Below are 21,750 nucleotides of genomic sequence, written 5' to 3' on the forward strand. Positions count from 1 at the left end.
AACAAGGGCCTATATTTGCATTTGCAATTTTGAGCTAAATGAAGTTTGGTTTTGTGAAACAGACTTTTTTTTTTTTTACCTCTATCCTAGCATAAATATGTACGGGTCTGTTTTGACCCGTAACAGAACAGATGTCACTGTGATTAATAATATTAAGTAAAAAAACTCCACATGTAATTTATTTTTGGTGGTATGTTCTAATATTAATCTATGATAGTCAAATAGAATAATTATCTATTGTCTTCACTATAACAAAGATAAGAAGGGAATTTAAATATTTTTTCAAATGAAAACGAGTGGTGTATTCCAAGATAAATGGATAACGGATAAATGTTTTAGACTAACATCTAAAACAAAATTTTCAATGGCACGCGATCTACCCCCACACCTTCACGATCTGCCAGTCGATCGCAATCAATGTAATGAGCACCCCTGGTGTAGAGAAACCCTGGGGGGGCCAAGACTAGATACAGGTCAGAGGTCAGAGGTCAGTACTGTAGATACTGGTCAGAAGTCAGAGTTCAACCACATTCTTACCACATCCTGGGTAACCTGTGGGTCAGACATTCAGATGAGTGATACATAATTCCAGGTGTTGGTGACTGAAAGGACCTTACACAATGTTTAACTAGAGCAGAGCTTCTCAATTATTTTCTGTTACGCCCCCCCCAGGAAGAAGAAAACATTTCGCGCCCCCCACCCCCCCGACTTTCCGCTGCGACTATAAATAGTATAATTTGTCTAGAAAATTGTTATAAGTACACCTCTGCATAACGTTTTATCCTTAATTAACCCTTTCATGCCTGGTGTCGCGAATTCGCGACACACTGTTTCCGCTCAGACTGCAGCCGAAATAACGCATGTTATACCTTTTGCAAGCACCAGTTTCTTAATTAATTTCTTTATATAATTGAAAAATCTATGCTGTGTGGGCGCATGCTCGGTGCAAAAAAACAAAAACAAAACATACACCATAGAGCCAATACTCCTTGCGCACACTCTGACTCTCATGTTGTGTTCAATGTACTTCAACCAGGGAAAAATATCAGACCTGTTTGAACTCTGAGACATTCAGGAGTTTGGACCAGAGTAGTGGTGTTCATGTGGAGCTCATTCTGTTCTTTGCTTTTAACCCACAGAACCGTACATTTTTCCAGTTAAGGCCTGGGTTCTCCTGGTTGTCATCATTGTCATGATCGTTGGTGGTGTCATTGTGGGTCTTGGAGTGTATTTGAGAAGATTCTTCAACAAAGGTATGCTGTGTGTGTTAATCTCTCACAGTGTTAGTAGATGAAGACAATAGACACAATAAAAATAAATAAATATATAAGGAGTGATATAACCAGTCCAGCATCAAACATGACTGTGGAATCAGTTTGACACTGATGTGACGACTAAATATCAGAGAAAACTATAACGATAGGTGTCAGTAAGAAACCTTAATCTAAATGACCTCACTGAAAGAACCAGTGAACACCACCAGGGCTGGCTGTGGTCAGACGACCTGAACAGAGGCAAAGCAAACTTAGTTGCACCATCGTGACATTCTCTCCACAATCCTGTGACCACTGGTCTAAAAGGCGCCAGTCTTGATTGACTAAACATAGAGATGAAGGTCAGTACCTTCCTCAGGAAATATTTGGGAATGCCAGAGTAACACCACAGCAAACTGTAACTGCCATTAAAGTCCTTGTGAGAGGAGTTTAAGGAGACGAGACCCAGGGAAGGGACGCAAAGGTGGTTAGAAGCAGGATGGAGGAGAGGGTGGACAGGAAGTGGAGGGTAGTGTTTAACATTTACACAGAAACTGATACAATGACTGTTTATCTGGCATTTTATCTTTAATTTCTAATTTCTGGAACTTGACTGAAACCAGTCAAACATGTTTCACTCCAAATATTTCTCTTCAATGTGCTCAGAGCTGCTGCTGCTGTCTCTACAGCTGATGACGGGATTTGTTGTCCTCTCAGTCCCCCAGGTGGAGGTGGATTCAGGGGTGGAGTCTGTCCAGCTGACTTTCAAAACCACAGCTCACCTGCCTGAAGACGCTAAAGTGGTGTGGAAGGACAGAAGATACTGGACGGTCCATGTGTATCAGAACGGCTCTGACCAGCTTGAAGACCAGAACCAGTTTTACAGAAACAGAACAAAGATTAATGAAGACCTGCTGAAAACTGGAGACCTCAGTCTGACCCTGAAATACCCCAGAGAGAGAGACACCGACATCTACACCTGCACCGTCTACAACAAGGAGAGAAAGATCCTGATGAAGAAACAAGTGAAGCTCAATGTCAGAGCTCAGTACTGTAGATACAGGTCAGAGGTCAGAGGTCAGTACTGTAGATACAGGTCAGAGGTCAGTGATTTTGGATGGAAATGGATTTTTTCTACCAATGTATTTGTAGTTTTTCCAGTTTCCATCTCATCTGTGGTGATTAGATGTTACATTAGTGTTCATTACAGATTACACTCAGATCTACTGCTGCAGAGCGTCTCGTCCAGTTTCCAGCTTCAGTCTCTTGTAGTTTACCTTTAGACAAGTTCTTCAGTCAGGTAGGTCATCCACCAGAAGTTGTTCTTTCACAGCTTTTTGATGTGAGGTGACCGTGTTAACCAATGCACCTCATTAAAAACAGAATTAATAAAGATCATAATAATGATAAAAAGAGATTCCTGACTGGTGCATTGATGACTCTGTCTTCTGAGGGTCTTTAGTGGGTCTTTATATACTCTTCTGATGCTTTTAGAGGGTTTTCAATAATTAGTGGTTTGCTGATGTGAGACCAGAAGAACTTGGTACAATGTTAAAGTACAATGCCTTGGGACCTGCACAAGAAGTACACTGGCTTCTGATTCCCTGTGGATGGATTTAGCACAATTCACTTTCAGTCAGGGTTATTTATTGTTTTTTGTATAGGTCACTGTATAATGACAGTAAAGGCTAATATGAATTATTGTTGGTAATTAATGATGTTCAGGATGATAACTGAAGATCATTGTTTCCATGAATCATACATCATCACAGATTAGATCCTAAACTGATCGTACACACAACTGAAGAACTTTGGTGGCATTAATGAATAATTAGAGAGCTCCTGTTTGTTCTTGGGTAAGAAGACCCTCGACCATACATGAACACAAGAAAGACAATCTGCTGCTGGTGCTGGGAAATAAGAATGAAAAGGAATGAACCTGATTAAGACACAGGGAAATGTTCTGAAATCATTCATTCACTTCATAAATAGATAGTTTAACATTTAACATTTAATACATCAGTAGTTTACACTTCTTAACTTGTCTCTGTTCAATGGAGAATGGGACATATTTCAGACTGGAACCAGTCAAACATGTTTCACCCCAAATATTTCTCTTCAGTGTGCTCAGAGCTGCTGCTGCTGTCTCTACAGCTGATGATGGGATTTGTTGTCCTCTCAGTCCCCCAGGTGGAGGTGGATTCAGGGGTGGAGACTGTACAGCTGACCTGCAAAACCACAGCTCACCTGCCTGAAGACTCTAAAGTGGAGTGGAAGGACAGATATAGGAAGGTCCATGTGTATCAGAACGGCTTTGACCAGCCTGAAGACCAGAACCAGATTTACAGAAACAGAACAAAGATGAATGAAGACCTGTTGAAAACTGGAGACCTCAGTCTGACCCTGAAATACCCCAGAGATGGAGACAACAAGACCTACACCTGCACCGTCTACAACAAGAAGGGAAAGATCCTGATGAAGAAACAAGTGAAGCTCAATGTCAGAGGTCAGTACTGTAGATACCAGAGATGGGACCAAGTCTTTGTCCTCAAGTCCTACACTTTTCATTTCGAGTCCTTTTAACAGACGGATCATAATCACTTTTTAAATCTACATTTATTTATCATAACGTGATAAAACATGTTTCAAGTGAAAATGTATAAAAACAGAGCTGATCCTTCCATATGACGCTATTAACCAGTTCCATTTAACTCATCTGCAACAATATTTTTCATTTTAAACTTTCTTTGCTGAAACAAACATTTGATCAAATGTGGAGAAGTGGAGCTGAAATCATTTGCACAAAAGTGCTGACATTTAATTTCCAAAGCACCAGAATGAGTTCCACCAGAGAGAGAGAGAAATTATTTGATTTTTAAAAAACATATTGGAACAATCTTATTGGAACAATAAATAACAACGTTCATTTCATCACCAGAACCTCCTTAAACACAGTATTAAAGGTTAGAACATATCCAGACACAGAGCATATCACGTCTTCATGTTACTCACTGCTTTAAAAAACCTAAAATCAATCCACACTCTGGTTTTCACTCACCAAATAAACATAGGAAGTGCTTCCTGTCCAGTTCTGTCCTCCACCTTATTTCTTCTACGACAGTCAATGGACATTTTTGACATTGTTTATGCTGGAGGACAGTGTTCCAAAGAGGACATTTTTGCCTCCACTCCAGTGAGTAGCGTCTCCAATTCTCTTTCTGTGAAGTTCTTCTTTTTTCCCGTCTTACTCATTCTTATGTTTTCATTTTCTGATCGTGCAGAGAGGGGAATCTCAGGTGCAGGGTCAGTTTAAATATAATTTGCATATTTAAAAGGGGGCGTGGACAGGGAGGGGTCGGGAACAATCCGCGCTAGATTCCATGTTGATTGGGATGTACAAAGGAAAAATGTTTCTTGATCTGAGCGTGCGCCACGCTTTGGAAGGAAATCCACGCAAGTCTTTGTACATGAGCCCCCTGTTGTTGGTCTGTCCTCTATGTCCAGCCTGGTTCCTTTGATGACAGGATCTTCTAAGAGCTAGTGAAGAGAACTTGTCTTCTCAAGTTTCTTCCAGGAAAAAATGGTGTACGCTCAGATGCAAATATGCAAATTATATCTAAATTGACCCTTCACGAGATTCCCCTCTCTGCACGATCAGAAAATGAAAACATAAGAATGAGTAAGACGGGAAAAAAGAACTTCACAGAACTTCACTACTCACTGGAGTGGAGGTGTGCAATAATGTCCTCTTTGGCAGCTGTCCTCCACACGCCACAATGTTGGTTAATTCCATTTGTGCATCACATATGACCTGTACATTGATGAATAAAAATGTTTCATCATGTGATGGCGCTTTTATATCAATGTGTGTTCAGTCGATACCTCTGATTACATTCAGAAAACCGGTTCTCGCTGCAAATTGCTCTTTAATGTTGACCTGTTCAGATGCATTGTGGGAATTTGATATACCTGGCTGACATGAGGATAACTCCATCCCACACGGCTAGCATGGCTCTGCTCAGGGTCAACCGGCACAGTCCTGATCGGTGGGACTAATAGTTTTCATATTGATGACAGGTTCCCAGCATCACCTCTAAGTGTCGCCAAAGGATCAACAGCTGTAGAAGCCAGCGTGCGCCAGACATGATGTTGGCGTAGGCATGTACAAGTTAGCAGTCATTTCACTCTTGATACATCTGAACTTTTCCGTGAACGAGTACTCACGGAACGTTTTTGTGCGCATGCACCCTTCATATATGAGGCCCCAGGTCTTTTGGGCCTATGAGTATTTCTGTAAAAACTACAGTCTGTTGTTAACCTGCTCTGTATATTTGCCAGGCCATGTCCTCCCTCACATTTTGGTAAAAACAAAACACTCTGAGACACCCAGTGTAATTTATCCCAGAAAAAAATCAAGGAGAACAGCTTGTAGCTTTGCTGTTAGACCTTTAGGTGGCTCTATAACAGCTAGCCAGTGCCAGAGGGCCGACGCAACCAGGTTATTAATAATTAGATTAGATTAGATTAGAGTAATTTCAACTTTACTGTCATTACACATGTACATGTACAGAGCATCGAAATGCAGTTTAGCATCTAATCAGAAGTGCAATAGGCAGTAAGTGCACGTGGCATAAATATTATGGTAAATAAGTTTGGTTTTTACAGCTTATGGACAATATTTACAGATCAGAACCTATGTACAGGTGAGACCATATATACAGGTTAATGAGCAGGATATACATAATGATTGAGTGAGGTACAATGAACATATTATGCAGATGGATTTGTTTGTTAAATGTGAGTAGACTATAAACAGGAACTAGCATAACATAATTTACAATAGAGGAGATGGCAGATGATAAATTAGGTAATGCAAAAACAGATGACGTGAGCAACTTACAGTGCAAAAATAAACAATAAGCGGTAGCTATCTAAGTTACTAGACTAGTGCAATATTTGGGTACATAGTACTGTGCAAACAGATTGTATAAAGTGAGCATGTGCAGAGTAGTCCAATAGTGCAGTGGTGCAGTGGTGATGGTGTAAAAGTCTTTGGTCAGTGACACCCAACCTCTAAAACCTCTAAAAGATCATTTTGGTTTCAACCAATTCTATTTATTTAATTTGGCTTTAATCTTTTCTATAATTCTGTCCCAGTTTTTCTGCACCATGTTCTCGTCTCCCAGATATACTCTAAGATGTTAAAAATCTTTTTTCCACTTTACTTTCCCTGGTAGACTGGGTAGTCCTCTCTTCCAGTTACCAACTGCCAGTACTTTACTTTTCTTCCAGTTAACTTTTGCAGCTGATATCACACCAAAATCATTTACAATGTATTCAAGTTTTCTGGCCTCTTCCTGGTTCTGAATAAAAATAATAAGATCGTCAGCATAAGCAGATAAAACATGTTTCTCATTACAACCTTGTAAAAACAACCCCTCCTTCTTATTTTACACAGCAAAGCTTCGATAGATAACGTGTACAACATACCTGAAAGAGAGCAGCCCTGTCTCACCCCTCTACACACTCTGAAGGGGGCACTTAGACCTCCTTTAATCTTCAGTACACTTTCAATGTCTTGGTACAACACCTTGATCATAGCTATGACACCAGGGCTGAGACCAAACCTCTCCAGGATCTTCCAGAGGTAAAGGTGCTCAACCCGGTCAAAAGCCAAAAGAAGAACTGAACAGCTCTCCATCTTCTCTGTACTCAGAGCTAAACAGCTCTGAATAAAAACCTGTCGCCCATCTCCTGATGTCGTTGTCATCTGACCTCGATATCAGCAGATGACCTTGATTTCCAGTGGAATCTGCTAAACTTTGTAATTCCACAGTTTCATTCTCCAGATCATTCATAGATCTGGTGATGCCACGTGTGACACTGAAAGTGTACTGTTGACAGAGCTGCTTTATTTCCACCTTCCCATAATCCCACCACTGCCTCAAAGATTTATGCATGTTTGACTTTCTGTTCTTAAAACATCTCCAAAAGAATCTAAAAATATCTTTAAAAGGGAAATCATCCAACAGAGCAGTGTTAAAATGCCAGTATGCACTCTTGGACTTTAAATTAGAAATTAAAACGTTACTAGTAACTAAAAAGTGATCAGTAAAACCAATAGGCATCATTCTGCAGTCTTTAAAAACATTAAAATGATGTTTAAAACAATAAAACCAATCCAACCTAGCCAGAGAATAACATTATCTCTAGTGTGAGTCCAGGTATATTGTCTTCTGTCTCCATTTCTTCTTCTCACACATCCACCACTTCATGTGTTTTCAGTACACAAATGGTTTTCTGTGCAGTTAAAATCTCCTCTCAATAATAATAAAAAAAAAAATCCTCAAAAGTGACTTTGTCTATAACTGAATTTAAAATGTTTAGGAACAAAACTCTGTGAGGCCCCGCTCTAGGAGCATAGACATTTATAAAAAATACATTTAAAAGATCTACCTGTTCTCTGACCACCAGCAGTCTGCCCTCTACCACCTGCTCCACCTCCAAAGACATTCATGAGAGACCCTTAGAAAACAGAACATGGCTCAGCACCACGTCCCCCTCCCATTCTCTCTTCCATTCGGACTCATTGGAAACATCACTGTGAGTCTCCTGAACAAACATCACATCTGACTTTTTAATCAGTTCGTATAGCAGAAACTTTTCCTCTCCTTCTCTTGCCCCATTTATATTTAAAGTGCTGCGTGTAACGTGACTCATTGTGAAAGAAAATAAAACTAGACAGAAAAATCTAATATACTAATATTAAAAGAGGCTCTGTTCATCATCATTATCATCATCATCAGGGATTAGTTCTTGTCTGGTTTTCTCAAGTATTTTCTTCATTCTGTATATTTCTTGTTCAGTTAACCGTCCTCTGGCTTTACTGCCCATGTGCAGTCAATACGAGTTACAGAGCAGCACTTTGTCTGAGAAATATTCCTCTATTTTAACACCTTTCATGTTTTTGGTTCTTTATAAGAAACTCTTGATTTTCCCCATACCGTAAACTCTAGTGTTTCCACTTTTACATCAGGGTTACCGTCACTGTCCATCTCACTGTCCATCTCACAGTCCTCTACGGTCACCTCTCTGTCCACTTCTCCTTTGTTAGAGAGCTTCCACTGCTGCTCCTGGTTTTTCTTTTTAACTGAGGAACCTTCATGTCCTCTTAGTCTCCTTCCATCTCCACTTCACTTTCACACAACACAACATTTCATCTTCTTTGTTACCTTTTTGTTTTATAATTTTCTTTAATCATCTTCTCCTGATTTCCATATTTTGTTTTACCTGTTATACTTTGATCTGCCTCACTCACCTGGCTGTCCTGCTAGCCCTCACCTGTCTCCTTCCATATTGTCCTGACTTCCTTCAGGATTCTTGTTAGTTGTGTCTGTTCCTCCATTTTATCCTGCTGTGCTATTCTCTTCTCTCTTTCTTCTGTCTGTACCCAGCTGGCCTTAGGCAGATGGTTCCCTCCATATGAGCTGGGTTCTGCTCAAGGTTTCTTCCTGTTAAAAGGGAGTTTTTCCTTGCCACCATTGCCTTCAGGCTTGCTCTGGGGGTTTCAGGCCGGGTTTTTGTATAGCGTCTTGAGACGATTTGTATTGCTATTGACGCTATATAAATAAAACTGAATTGAATTGAATTGGACGTTGTCTCTGGGCATGCTTTAATCAAATGTCCCTCTTTACCACAGTTGAAGCATTTCATATTCCCTGATAACACAAATATAACATAATCAAAGTCATCCACTCTGATTCTGAATGTTAAGGTCAGCTTTTCCTTCTCATAAAAATGTGAGACACCATGTGTTTCAATAAAGGAGATTTACATCCTGAGTGAACCTTTTTCAGACCAGATAACTCTCTGGTTAATGTCTCTGATGAAGACAATGAGAGGCAAGACATGCACCAACGTATCTTTAATTACGACCCCGTTCTCCACTACCATGTTTGCCTTTTCCAAAGTGTCTAAAAAAATCACCACCACATTATTGTTGGGACCTGAACCTGGTGGTGAGCTATGGAAGCTCACCATGCAAAATCAAGTTAACCACATGTCTTGGAAACAAAGGGAAGCACCACAATCCTCCAGGTGTGAAAACTGACCAAGCAGTTCACTGGCTGACAGTGGCATGTGACCTCTGAGTCCCACAATCCTCCATCAGGAACACACAGCAAGGACTACAACTTTTCTTTGGCTTTCCATCAGGAACCGCCAGCTACAGGAGCAACATACCAGAAATTGACTTTTCCACCAAATCTGGTAGTATGACCTGGGCATAGTCAAGCTAAGCTAAGCTAAACATAGAGTTAGAAATGTTGATTTGATGTGATATTTGTGTTTATTGAGTTGTTTATAGTATAGTGGTTTGATGTTAGTTTAGATTATGCAACACATAGACTCAGGGTCTCTTGCATGCTAAATTAACCACTCTTCCTCTAACCTGGCACCTCATAAAACCCTTATCATATTCCACATATCTACTAGCCAGCACATGGTCTGAGTGTCCCTACTCAGCAGCCATTGTTTCCTTTGTGTTCAAGACCTCAAGTAGTGATGTTACGAGACGTGTCGAGGCTTCGAAGCGTGTGTCGAGAATGGAGGCGGGGTTTCCGCGAAGCGCGTATCGAGGCTTGCTTCATTTAGGGGAGGGGCCAAAAATAATGACGTTCGAAGCCTCGCTGCCCGGCTGTACCACGTGACTGATTCAGAAAGTGGTTCTGATTTTCCCGCGAGGTTTGACAGCACTATAAACCCCTCGGGGTTTTTGATAGAGTTTATATAATTTGGAGATAGTTTGGAGAGTTTAAAAAGAGAGATATAGTTTGAAGATTTAGGAGAGTGAGGAGAGAAAGATAGGTAAGAGGATGGAGCCAGCTAGGAAGAGACATAATGAGTGCCCTCTTCCTAGTTCCACAAGCACTTTCACTTTCCTCTGCCTGTTTAAGCCCATGCCATTTGCCTAAAGTGACGGAAAAACACACAACCTGCCATATCATATCATACTACCATTTTGGGAAAAGTTACACACACAATATATATTGTGGGTTTTATTCAAAAAATATCATACACCTGTGATAATTTAAGTAGAGAAATTATTTGGTCATACACTTTTTTGTAATTCATAGTCATTCCCAAGAGCCATTACAGATAGTGATGGCCCTCTGACACCTGAGGCTCCGACACATGCGCCGTAGCTCATGAAGCAATTGTATCGAACTACTGTGCCGAGGCGTGGTCCGTTCGAAGCAGCTGAGTGACGTCCGAAGCAGTTCAAGTGCTTCGGACGTCACTCAAAGCACTTGAACTGCTTCAGACGTCACTCAAGTGCTTCGGATGCTTCAGCAGCAAACGAATCACCTGAGGGGTTCGGTTTGTCATGTGAATCACTTGGCGGCTCGAGTGTGTTCAGGGATGTCCCGGATACCCTATCCCTATTTGGTGGTGCTCATTTGAATGTTTCTTTGCAGACTGGTTTGTTGCTGTAGTTGGAGTTAGTTGCGTATTTTGTGGAGATAGATCGTAATTAGAGATTCAGAGAGAAATAGATAAATTAGTTACATAGTTAGATAACACTGTACTGATAGATAGACATAGTTACATAGATAGTCCTAAATAGCGTTATATATAGATAAGACAGAGAGAGAGAGATACAGATAAGATATAGATATATATCTAATATAAAACTATAGCCCAAAACTATACACGCACTTCTGACTATATATAGTCACACTACTAAACCATGATACCAAGAGCAAAAGAAAATAGTTGACGTAAGCTCTGAAACATAAACATTAGTGCAAATTAATGACGGCCCACAGAGTGTAGTAGTGACGTAATGAAAATGGTCCAACGACAACCGAGCGCCATTAACGGATTTAGTGGCACACTGTGAAATCACCGGTCTTTCGTTATTGAATCAAGGGATCAATTCCCATTGTTTTTTTTTTTTTTTTTTTTTTTTATTGTTAGTATGTATATAATTTTCTTATAATCAACTTTAAACCACATATCCATGTAACGTAGTCGAATAGGAATGTGCATGGCGAATCAAGTGCCACACAAGCATGAACCAGTAAGACACGTCTCCATTGCACTACATTTTATTGTCCACTAGATACAAAAAATAGAGCACGGAGTCACTGAAGCTTCGAGTAATGAACCTTTTTTTAATCACGTGTCGGGGCTTCAACAAAACCTTGATTGCCCATCACTAATTACAGACACAAAAAAATCAATGCGTCACACATTATGTGGTTATACACCTGGCCAGTAGGTGGTTTCATGTGCACATGAAGCTTCGAGAAATGAACCCTTTCTCGAACCAGTTGGCTCAAGTGGTTCGATGCCTCATGAGGCTTCATCTCGCCATCACGAACCTCAAGGCCCCAGCGGCCATCTTGGCACGCCCACAACCGGCGGCCATCTTGACACGCCTACAACCAGCGGCCATTTTGGCACACACACACACACACATACACACACACCTGTATTGAGTAGTAGTAGTAGTTGACCTGTAGTTAGATTGTATGTTTACTTTTATTCTTGTTAATAAATGTCTTTTAAACATACCTGTCTGTTTAATGTTTCACAAGAGTGAATATTGCCAACCTCTACACTGTCAAGAACTCCAAATTCCTTCACTTTAACTAGTTGTTAACGTGGTAATTTTTGGTTATAGTTATTAAGTTAATTATTAATCAGAAATCCAAATTGACAATTTAGTATAATTTATGAGACTGATTTGATTGATTGGCTATCTTTTCCCTTCCTAGAAGGGTGGTGCCCCGAGGTAATAGTAATTAAGATCCAGTTATTTAATAATAAATAATTATTTTTGATAATTATTAATTATCCATGACCCTAATATTGAGTGCCTTAGTACCCAGGCCCAACATTATTCATCCTAGCAGCGGGCTTCACGCTGTCATATCCGACAACCTTTCCAACTGCCAGGCTACAGTCCTCCACCGAACAAAGGAAAGCCGGTGCTACCTTGATGCCATGCTTCCTGGTTAGTTTAAATAAATCCACCAGCAACACACACTACTCCCTAAAACCCTAAGTATACACACCACTGTGACACAAAAATACACTAATATATACACAACAATAACCTGAAAAGATTGCCATTGGCTCATGACTCCACACCATGAAGTCATTAGATGACACAGGATGAGACAGCGAGATAAAATCTGCTGATGTCATTTATGGGTTTGGCTCTTCCATAAGGCTTGACAGAGACTCTGTACTCACTGGAAAGCATCATGGAGGGGGAGTCAGCATTTAGCTTGCTCCAGCTTATTCACCTGTAGTCAAGAGGACTGATAAAACAATTAAGAACATCAAACAGTGGACTCCAGATAGCATCAATAGACTACAGTGGTGTTTTGACACCACTGACTGGAATAGTTTATGGTCCTCTAGTAACATTAGTGAGCAGGTAGAGACGGTGTCTGCATACCTCCCCTTCTGTGTTAATTATAACTAAAACAGTCACAATATTCCCTCACAACAAACCATGTGTTACAAAAAACTGAAACAAATATTAAATAAGAAAGAAATTATTGATTTCACTGGATCAGTTAATAGACAAGTGAAGCTGCCATAAAGAAGGCCAAGTTCCAATCAAGCATGAATAAAATACTCAGGGAAAATAAGAAAAACCAACAATATTTAGAAGACAGTAAAAAGCAATTTAAAAAACTACATAAACAACCACATAACAAAAATAAAATAAATAAAACAGTGAAATAGAATGATTTAATTCAAGTTAAAAGTTAAAAAAAGTTAAAATCGTTAAAACCTCACATAAAAGCAAGTCTATAAAAATGAGTTTTAAGAAGTGATTTAAAAGAATTCACTGATTGTGCAAGCCTTATGTCCTCAGGCAGGGTGTTCCAAAGTCGAGGGGCCGTAATGGCAAACGCCCGGTCACATTTAGTTTTGAGCCTCGACCTTGGAACAGCCAGAAGGGAACCTCCTGGAACCTAAGGCTCTAATAATAATGAAAAGGAATGAACCTGATTAAGACACAGGGAAATGTTCTGAAATCATTCATTCACTTCATAAATAGATAGTTTAACATTTAACATTTAATACATCAGTAGTTTACACTTCTTAACTTGTCTCTGTTCTTATTTGATTTATTTATTTATTTGATAGGGACAGTGCACATTAATGAACATCTATTCAGACAGCAATAGACGTAAATATGATGGATTATACCAACAATGCTAATTTACATCCACAGTCCCTAGGCAGGTAACACAAAAACATGATAAGACATAGGACAGGACAATAGATCACAATAAGAGGACAACATAAGACAGCACATTACTAAGAAGACAAAAGTCAGTGGTTACAAGACTGGTTTGCTTTCAACCACTGCTTGAGGTGAGATTTGAAGGTTTGTAATGTGGGACACTTGTTCAATGGAGAATGGGACATATTTCAGACTGGAACCAGTCAAACATGTTTCACTCCAAATATTTCTCTTCAATGTGCTCAGAGCTGCTGCTGCTGTCTCTACAGCTGATGATGGGATTTGTTGTCCTCTCAGTCCCCCAGGTGGAGGTGGATTCAGGGGTGGAGTCTGTCCAGCTGACCTTCAGAACCACAGAGCTGCCTGAAGATGCTAAAGTAGAGTGGATGGACAGATACAACAGGACGGTCCATGTGTATCAGAACGGCTCTGACCAGCTTGAAGACCAGGACCAGATTTACAGAAACAGAACGAAGATAAATGAAGACCTGCTGAAAACTGGAGACCTCAGTCTGACCCTGAAATACCCCAGAGAGAGAGACGGTCGAGGATACAGATGTAGAGTCTACAACAAGGAGGGAGAAATCCTGAGAGAGAAAACAGTGGAGCTGAAAGTGAAAGGTTTGTTTGTTTGTTTCTGTCTCTCTTTCTTTCTTTCTTTCTTTCTTTCTTTCTTTTTTATTTCTCTCAGTACTGTAGATACAGGTCAGAGGTCAGTGATTGCCCATCTGTCTGTACCAATAGAAGTCTAATGATAATCCTCCAGTAGTTGTTCTTTCACAGCTTTGAGTCAAGTCACACCATTAGAATAATACTCACATGACTTTGGAGAAAACATTTGAATTGTTTCAAAATAGAAAATGTGAACCTGGTGTGTTATGAGCTGATTTAGAGAGAATGATCTTGTTTGTGTTCAGTCGACAGAAGGTGGCTGTAGTTATTAATAGTTGTAATAACTAGAGAAATAGAAGTAGAGGTCAAACCAGACACAAAATAAACCAAAACCTTGACAAAGAAGAAACAAAGACAGACGCTTTAGACATGTGAAGAGACGCTGTGTTGCTAAGGTGGACTGACAGCATGGAACAACAGGACTGTGAATGGACAGGATGTGAAAGAGGGAAGTTTGGGATCAGGAAGGTACATGGCAGGAACTGAATCTGGCAGCAGGAGGATGAGGTCTGGAATATTGTAATGTTGATCATGTGATTTGTTGTCCTCTCAGTCCCCCAGGTGGAGGTGGATTCAGGGGTGGAGTCTGTCCAGCTGACCTGGAAAACCACAGCTCACCTGCCTGAAGACGCTAAAGTGGAGTGGACGGACGGATACTTGTGGGATAGGAAGGTCCATGTGTATCAGAACGGCTCTGACCAGCCTGAATACCAGAACCAGATTTACAGAAACAGAACGAAGATGAATGAAGACCTGCTGAGAACTGGAGACCTCAGTCTGACCCTGAAATACCCCACAGATGGAGACAGTAGACGATACATCTGTAGAGTCTACAACAAGGAGGGAGACATCCTGAGAGAGAAAACAGTGGAGCTGAAAGTGAAAGGTTTGTATGTTTCTTTCTTTCTCTCTTTCTTTCTTTCTTTTTTATTTCTCTCAGTACTGTAGATAGAGGTCAGAGGTCAGTGATTGTCCATCTGTCTGTACCAATAGAAGTCTAATAACAATCCTCCAGTAGTTGTTCTTTCACAGCTTTGAGTCAAGTCACACCATTAGAATAATACTCACATGACTTTGGAGAAAACATTTGAATTGTTTCAAAACAGAAAATGTGAACCTGGTGTGTTATGAGCTGATTTAGAGAGAATGATCTTGTTTGTGTTCAGTCAACAGAAGGTGGCTGTAGTTATTAATGGTTGTAATAACTAGAGAAATAGAAGTAGAGGTCAAACCAGACACAAAATAAACTAAAACCTTGACAAAAAAGCAACAAAGACAGACGCTTTAGACATGTGAAGAGACGCTGTGTTGCTAAGGTGGACTGACAGCATGGAACAACAGGACTGTGAATGGACAGGAAGTGAAAGAGGGAAGTGTGGGATCAGGAAGGTACATGGCAGGAACTGAATCTGGCAGCAGGAGGATGAGGTCTGGAATATTGTAATGTTGATCATGTGATTTGTTGTCCTCTCAGTCCCCCAGGTGGAGGTGGATTCAGGGGTGGAGTCTGTCCAGCTGACCTGGAAAACCACAGCTCACCTGCCTGAAGACGCTGAAGTGGAGTGGAAGGACGGATACTTGTGGGATAGGAAGGTCCATGTGTATCATAACGGCTCTGACCAGTTTGAAGACCAGGACCTGATTTACAGAAACAGAACGAAGATGAATGAAGACCTGCTGAGAACTGGAGACCTCAGTCTGACCCTGAAATACCCCACAGATGGAGACAGTAGACGATACATCTGTAGAGTCTACAACAAGGAGGAAGACATCCTGAGAGAGAAAACAGTGGAGCTGAAAGTGAAAGGTTTGTCTGTTTCTTTCTTTCTCTCTTTCTTTCTTTCTTTTTTATTTCTCTCAGTACTGTAGATAGAGGTCAGAGGTCAGTGATTGTCCATCTGTCTGTACCAATAGAAGTCTAATAACAATCCTCCAGTAGTTGTTCTTTCACAGCTTTGAGTCAAGTCACACCATTAGAATAATACTCACATGACTTTGGAGAAAACATTTGAATTGTTTCAAAACAGAAAATGTGAACCTGGTGTGTTATGAGCTGATTTAGAGAGAATGATCTTGTTTGTGTTCAGTCAACAGAAGGTGGCTGTAGTTATTAATGGTTGTAATAACTAGAGAAATAGAAGTAGAGGTCAAACCAGACACAAAATAAACTAAAACCTTGATGAAGAAGCAACAAAGACAGACGCTTTAGACATGTGAAGAGACGCTGTGTTGCTAAGGTGGACTGACAGCATGGAACAACAGGACTGTGAATGGACAGGAAGTGTGTTACGGCCCTAGTGCCTCTATGGTTGTTTTGGTGTGCTTGTGTCTCTCTCTCCCACTCTCCTCCTCCTCCAGGTGATCGCCCCTCCTCCGACCAGCAGCAGTTTCCACTCAGGTAATCAGCTGATCCTGGTTAAAGAGTGGAGGAGAGGTGCGGCCCGGAGAGAGAGAGATGGTGGACCACAGTGGTGGAAGCATGAGGTTGACTTTGTTTGTTGGATCTCTGAATGGTGAAGTACTGAATAATCTGTTCTGTGGACAGAAGTGGACAGTAGTAATCTTTCTTGGTCTTTTGCCTGTGTTCCTTTTCCCCCCAGGTGTGGTGGCGCTTTTGGTTTGTTTTGTCCCCCCCCCCAGGTGTAGTGGCGCCTTTAGTTTGTTAGTGGCTGTCAGTTCTGGTCTGTTGTGTTTAGTTTCGTGACCAGCTTTCTTAGTTACCATTGGTATTTTGTTTTTGAATAAAGAGCCATTCCTTTTACACACAGTTATCGGTCTCTGTGTCGCTTTCCTTTTACCCGGAAACAATTTTCTTTTGTTTTCCTCCCTTCATCCCCTGGCTACATACTCGGGAGGTAACAAAGTAAAAGAGGGAAGTGTGGGATCAGGAAGGTACATGGCAGGAACTGAATCTGGCAGCAGGAGGATGAGGTCTGGAATATTGTAATGTTGATCATGTGATGTGTTGTCCTCTCAGTCCCCCAGGTGGAGGTGGATTCAGGGGTGGAGTCTGTCCAGCTGCCCTGCGAAACCACAGCTCACCTGCCTGAAGACGCTAAAGTGGAGTGGAAGGACGGATACAACAGGAAGGTCCATGTGTATCAGAACGGCTCTGACCAGCTTGAAGACCAGAACCAGTTTTACAGAAACAGAACGAAGATGAATGAAGACCTGCTGAAAACTGGAGACCTCAGTCTGACCCTGAAATACCCCATAGATGGAGACAGTGGAAGATGCATCTGTAGAGTCTACAACAAGGAGGGAAAGATCCTGAGAGAGAAAACAGTGGAGCTGAAAGTGAAAGGTTTGTATGTTTCTTTCTTTCTCTCTTTCTTTCTTTCTTTTTTATTTCTCTCAGTACAGTAGATACAGGTCAGAGGTCAGTGATTGTCCATCTGTCTGTACCAATAGAAGTCTAATAACAATCCTCCAGTAGTTGTTCTTTCACAGCTTTGAGTCAAGTCACACCATTAGAATAATACTCACATGACTTTGGAGAAAACATTTGAATTGTTTCAAAACAGAAAATGTGAACCTGGTGTGTTATGAGCTGATTTAGAGAGAATGATCTTGTTTGTGTTCAGTCAACAGAAGGTGGCTGTAGTTATTAATGGTTGTAATAACTAGAGAAATAGAAGTAGAGGTCAAACCAGACACAAAATAAACTAAAACCTTGACAAAAAAGCAACAAAGACAGACGCTTTAGACATGTGAAGAGACGCTGTGTTGCTAAGGTGGACTGACAGCATGGAACAACAGGACTGTGAATGGACAGGAAGTGAAAGAGGGAAGTGTGGGATCAGGAAGGTACATGGCAGGAACTGAATCTGGCAGCAGGAGGATGAGGTCTGGAATATTGTAATGTTGATCATGTGATTTGTTGTCCTCTCAGTCCCCCAGGTGGAGGTGGATTCAGGGGTGGAGTCTGTCCAGCTGACCTGCAAAACCACAGCTCACCTGCCTGAAGACGCTAAAGTGGAGTGGATGGACAGAGACAACAGGAAGGTCCATGTGTATCAGAACGGCTCTGACCAGCCTGAAGACCAGAACCAGATTTACAGAAACAGAACAAAGATGAATGAAGACCTGCTGAAAACTGGAGACCTCAGTCTGACCCTGAAATACCCCCGATATGGAGACACCTACACCTGCACCGTCTACAACAAGGAGAGAAACATCCTGATGAAGAAACAATTGGAGCTGAAAGTGAAAGGTTTGTTTGTTTATTTCCTTTCTTTCTTTCAATCTGTATTTTATTCGTTCTCCCTTTCATTCTTTGTCTCTAGCTTGCTTTCTTACTCTTTCATTTTTCCTTTTCTTTCTTTCTCTTTTCTTTCCTTCTTTCCTTCTTTCTTTCTTTCTTTCTTTCTGTGTTTGAAATGCTGCATGGAGCTGAGATTCATTGACACCACAGAGAGACAAAGAGACTGAAGACATGTTAGGATCTGAACTCTTCTTCTCTTCACTGTCACTGTCATGTTAGATCCACAGATAAAAAAGCAGCAGACAGCAGCTCCACACTGACAGGAGACATTACTGTGAAGCAGCACATGGACAAACAATCAACCATCAAGACTCTGATCATCTGCGACACCTTTCTAGATCTCTGTCCTGTTCCTTCTGCTCTCATCTGCTTCTGTCCTTCAGCTTTCTCTACAATCATTCAATAAAGTCATGAAAACCTCTGCTGCTGCTGTCTCTACAGCTGATGATGGGATTTGTTGTCCTCTCAGTCCCTCAGGTGGAGGTGGATTCAGGGGTGGAGTCTGTCCAGCTGCCCTTCAGAACCACAGAGCTGCCTGAAGACGCTAAAGTGGAGTGGACGGACATGGACCCCAGGAAGGTCCATGTGTATCAGAACGGCTCTGACCAGCTTGAAGACCAGAACCAGTTTTACAGAAACAGAACGAAGATGAATGAAGACCTGCTGAAAACTGGAGACCTCAGTCTGACCCTGAAATACCCCACAGAGAGAGAAAGTGGAAGATACATCTGTACAGTCTACAACAAGGAGGGATACATCCTGAGAGAGAAAACAGTGGAGCTCAGAGTGAAAGGTTTGTTTGTTTGTTTGTTTTCTTTCTTTCTTTCTTTCTTTCTATGTTTGAAATGCTGCGTGGAGCTGAGATTCATTGACACCACAGAGAGACAAAGAGACTGAAGACATGTTAGGATCTGAACTCTTCTTCTCTTCACTGTCACTGTCATGTTAGATCCACAGATAGAAAAGCAGCAGACAGCAGCTCCACACTGACAGGAGACATTACTGTGAAGCAGGACATGGACAAACAACCAACCATCAAGACTCTGATCATCTGCAACACCTTTCTAGATCTCTGTCCTGTTCCTTCTGCTCTCATCTGCTTCTGTCCTTCAGCTTTCTTTACAATCATTCAATAAAGTCATGAAAACCTGCTGCTGCTGCTGCTGCTGCTGCTGTCTCTACAGCTGATGATGGGATTTGTTGTCCTCTCAGTCTGTCAGGTGGAGGTGGATTCAGGGGTGGAGTCTGTTCAGCTGCCCTTTAGAACCACAGAGCTGCCTGAAGACGCTAAAGTGGAGTGGATGTACGGATACCGGTGGTACGGTGACTACAGGATGGTCCATGTGTATCAGAACGGCTCTGACCAGCTTGAAGACCAGAACCAGTTTTACAGAAACAGAACGAAGATGAATGAAGACCTGCTGAAAACTGGAGACCTCAGTCTGACCCTGAAATACCCCACAGAGAGAGACAGTGGAGAATACATCTGTAGAGTCTACAACAAGGAGGGAGACAGGCTGAGATGGAAAACAGTGGAGCTGAAAGTGAAAGGTTTGTCTGTTTATTTTCTTGCAATCTTTCTCTCTTTTTATTTCCTTTCTCTCTCTCTTCATTTCTTTCTGTCTCTTTCTTTCTTTCTTTCTTCCTGTCTTTCTTTGTCTCTAACTGTCTTGTGTCTCCTCTGCAGACAGAGTCCAGGTCCAGGATGAGACGTCTCCTCTGATGGCTGAAGAGTCAGTTTGATCAGGTTGTTGATCTTTGATTATTGATCAGTGAAGGATCTGATGATGAATTAAAAGAAGATAAAGCTGCTGGTGGATCAGAGTTCATGTCAGCGACCTCCTCCTGCTTCAAGTAAAACCCTCAAAGTCAGTCAACACGTTTGGAAGAGGGAACTAATGAACTTCATTCAGTTGTCCAGCAGAGGGCAGTCCTGACTGAAACCTTCAACAAGACACAAGTTAACATGAGGTTTTTAACATTTCTGTGACTTCTGATGTGTTGATGAAACCAGGACTGAATGACGGAGGACAGATTTAAATGAGCCTTTCAAAACCAACTGTAGCGCCTTTAGCCTGATGTAAGAACACACTATGACACTAACATTCCCTCTAGGTTCAGAGAGCTGGTAATAGTTAGTCAAGTACAATACCATGAAGTTAACAGTTGAGTTTATTGCCACAGATTAATATATATATTTTTTTTTGCAGTGCATAAAAATGAAAAATACAATAAAATAAAAAAAATAGAGCTCTTTCAAAAAAAAAAAGGTTGAAAAATAATAAAATAAAAAAAGTTCAAAAGAAAATGTTCCTCCTTCTTTCTAGAAGGGCAGAGTTCAGTTCAGTTCTGTGTTTTATGTGTGCAACGTTCTGATCATGTGGTTACTACCCGGGTAGATTTTTGTGTTATGTTCTTATCTGTGTCACCGCACTGTTCAGCCATTTGTAATTAGGTTATTGGGTAACGAGTGATGAATGAGTGATGTTTCACCCAGATACAAGGTCTCACAATCCTCTCTTCTAACCAAGCACCATTAGGACAACAGACCGAGGCTTTGAATGCACAGCCACACACATGCAGAGTAGATCCACATGGTCCTTTGTCCTGAACTTACATGAATTCATTCCCTGACACGCCCCCATCCAAACTGAGGGAGCAGCAGTGGAGTGAGTCAGACACTTCAGACAGATGGTAAAATCAGCCCATCGCATCAGCATGTCTGAGCTGACAGCCATCCAGGAAATTTTGTTTGTTACCAAGTTGAATATCTTAGTGATTTTTGTTTAAAGAGCCCTGTAAATATCAGAGATACACACTCTGTCATGCTGGGTGTCATTTAAAACTAGAGAAGCTAATCTTTCCATTCATATCAAGCATCACAGAGCAGGAGCTAACCAGCTAGTCTCAGCTAACAGAGAAAACACACAGACAGACTTTGAATTTCACAGTCAGCATGTCATTTCCTCTTATGTCTTAATATTTAGTCAAATAATTGTGACTTCCTTGCAGAATGATCCCTGTGCTTCATTTTCATACATCATACCTTTGCCTCCATCTAGTGAGCTAATGGTGGTACTACACATGACAAACACTACAGTCATATAGTAGTGACAGTCAGTTTTAGCCATAGGGAGGAAATATCAATATTCTTATGGATTGTATAATGTGCACAATGGTAGAATGTGATGATGCCCAGGCTAAATAAAATGTGTGTACATTATCTCCTGTAGTGGAATCAGTAGTATTTTGTAGCCAGATTCCCTTTCAAGAGGTAAAAACCCAGTTTG

General features: G+C 41.1%; 2 protein-coding genes across 3 annotated transcripts; both read left to right on the forward strand.

Moving 5' to 3' along the window:
• Positions 1 to 1,942: 1,942 nt before the first annotated feature.
• LOC311489571 (butyrophilin-like protein 2) lies at positions 1,943 to 16,731 on the forward strand. Its single transcript, XM_084546708.1, has 3 exons — positions 1,943 to 2,330; positions 3,436 to 3,759; positions 13,822 to 16,731. Exons 1-3 carry the CDS (start codon positions 1,946 to 1,948, stop codon positions 14,274 to 14,276), a joined length of 1,164 nt encoding a protein of 387 aa, XP_084402834.1. The 5' UTR covers positions 1,943 to 1,945; the 3' UTR covers positions 14,277 to 16,731.
• A 742-nt stretch (positions 16,732 to 17,473) lies between these two features.
• Positions 17,474 to 20,955, forward strand: LOC311489580 (butyrophilin-like protein 2). Of its 2 annotated transcripts, XM_084546720.1 has the most exons (4): positions 17,474 to 18,409; positions 18,930 to 19,253; positions 19,673 to 20,011; positions 20,148 to 20,955. In XM_084546720.1, the coding sequence occupies exons 1-4, from the start codon at positions 18,181 to 18,183 to the stop codon at positions 20,201 to 20,203; spliced, it is 948 nt and encodes a 315-aa protein (XP_084402846.1). In that variant the 5' UTR covers positions 17,474 to 18,180; the 3' UTR covers positions 20,204 to 20,955. The 2 variants fall into 2 exon arrangements, with proteins under 2 accessions (XP_084402846.1, XP_084402845.1); XM_084546719.1 differs by having other exon boundaries at positions 19,673 to 20,955.
• The last annotated feature ends 795 nt before the right edge of the window (positions 20,956 to 21,750 follow it).

This window comes from Chelon labrosus (genome assembly GCF_963514085.1).
Source record: "Chelon labrosus genome assembly, chromosome: 1".
Classification (NCBI taxonomy): domain Eukaryota; kingdom Metazoa; phylum Chordata; class Actinopteri; order Mugiliformes; family Mugilidae; genus Chelon; species Chelon labrosus.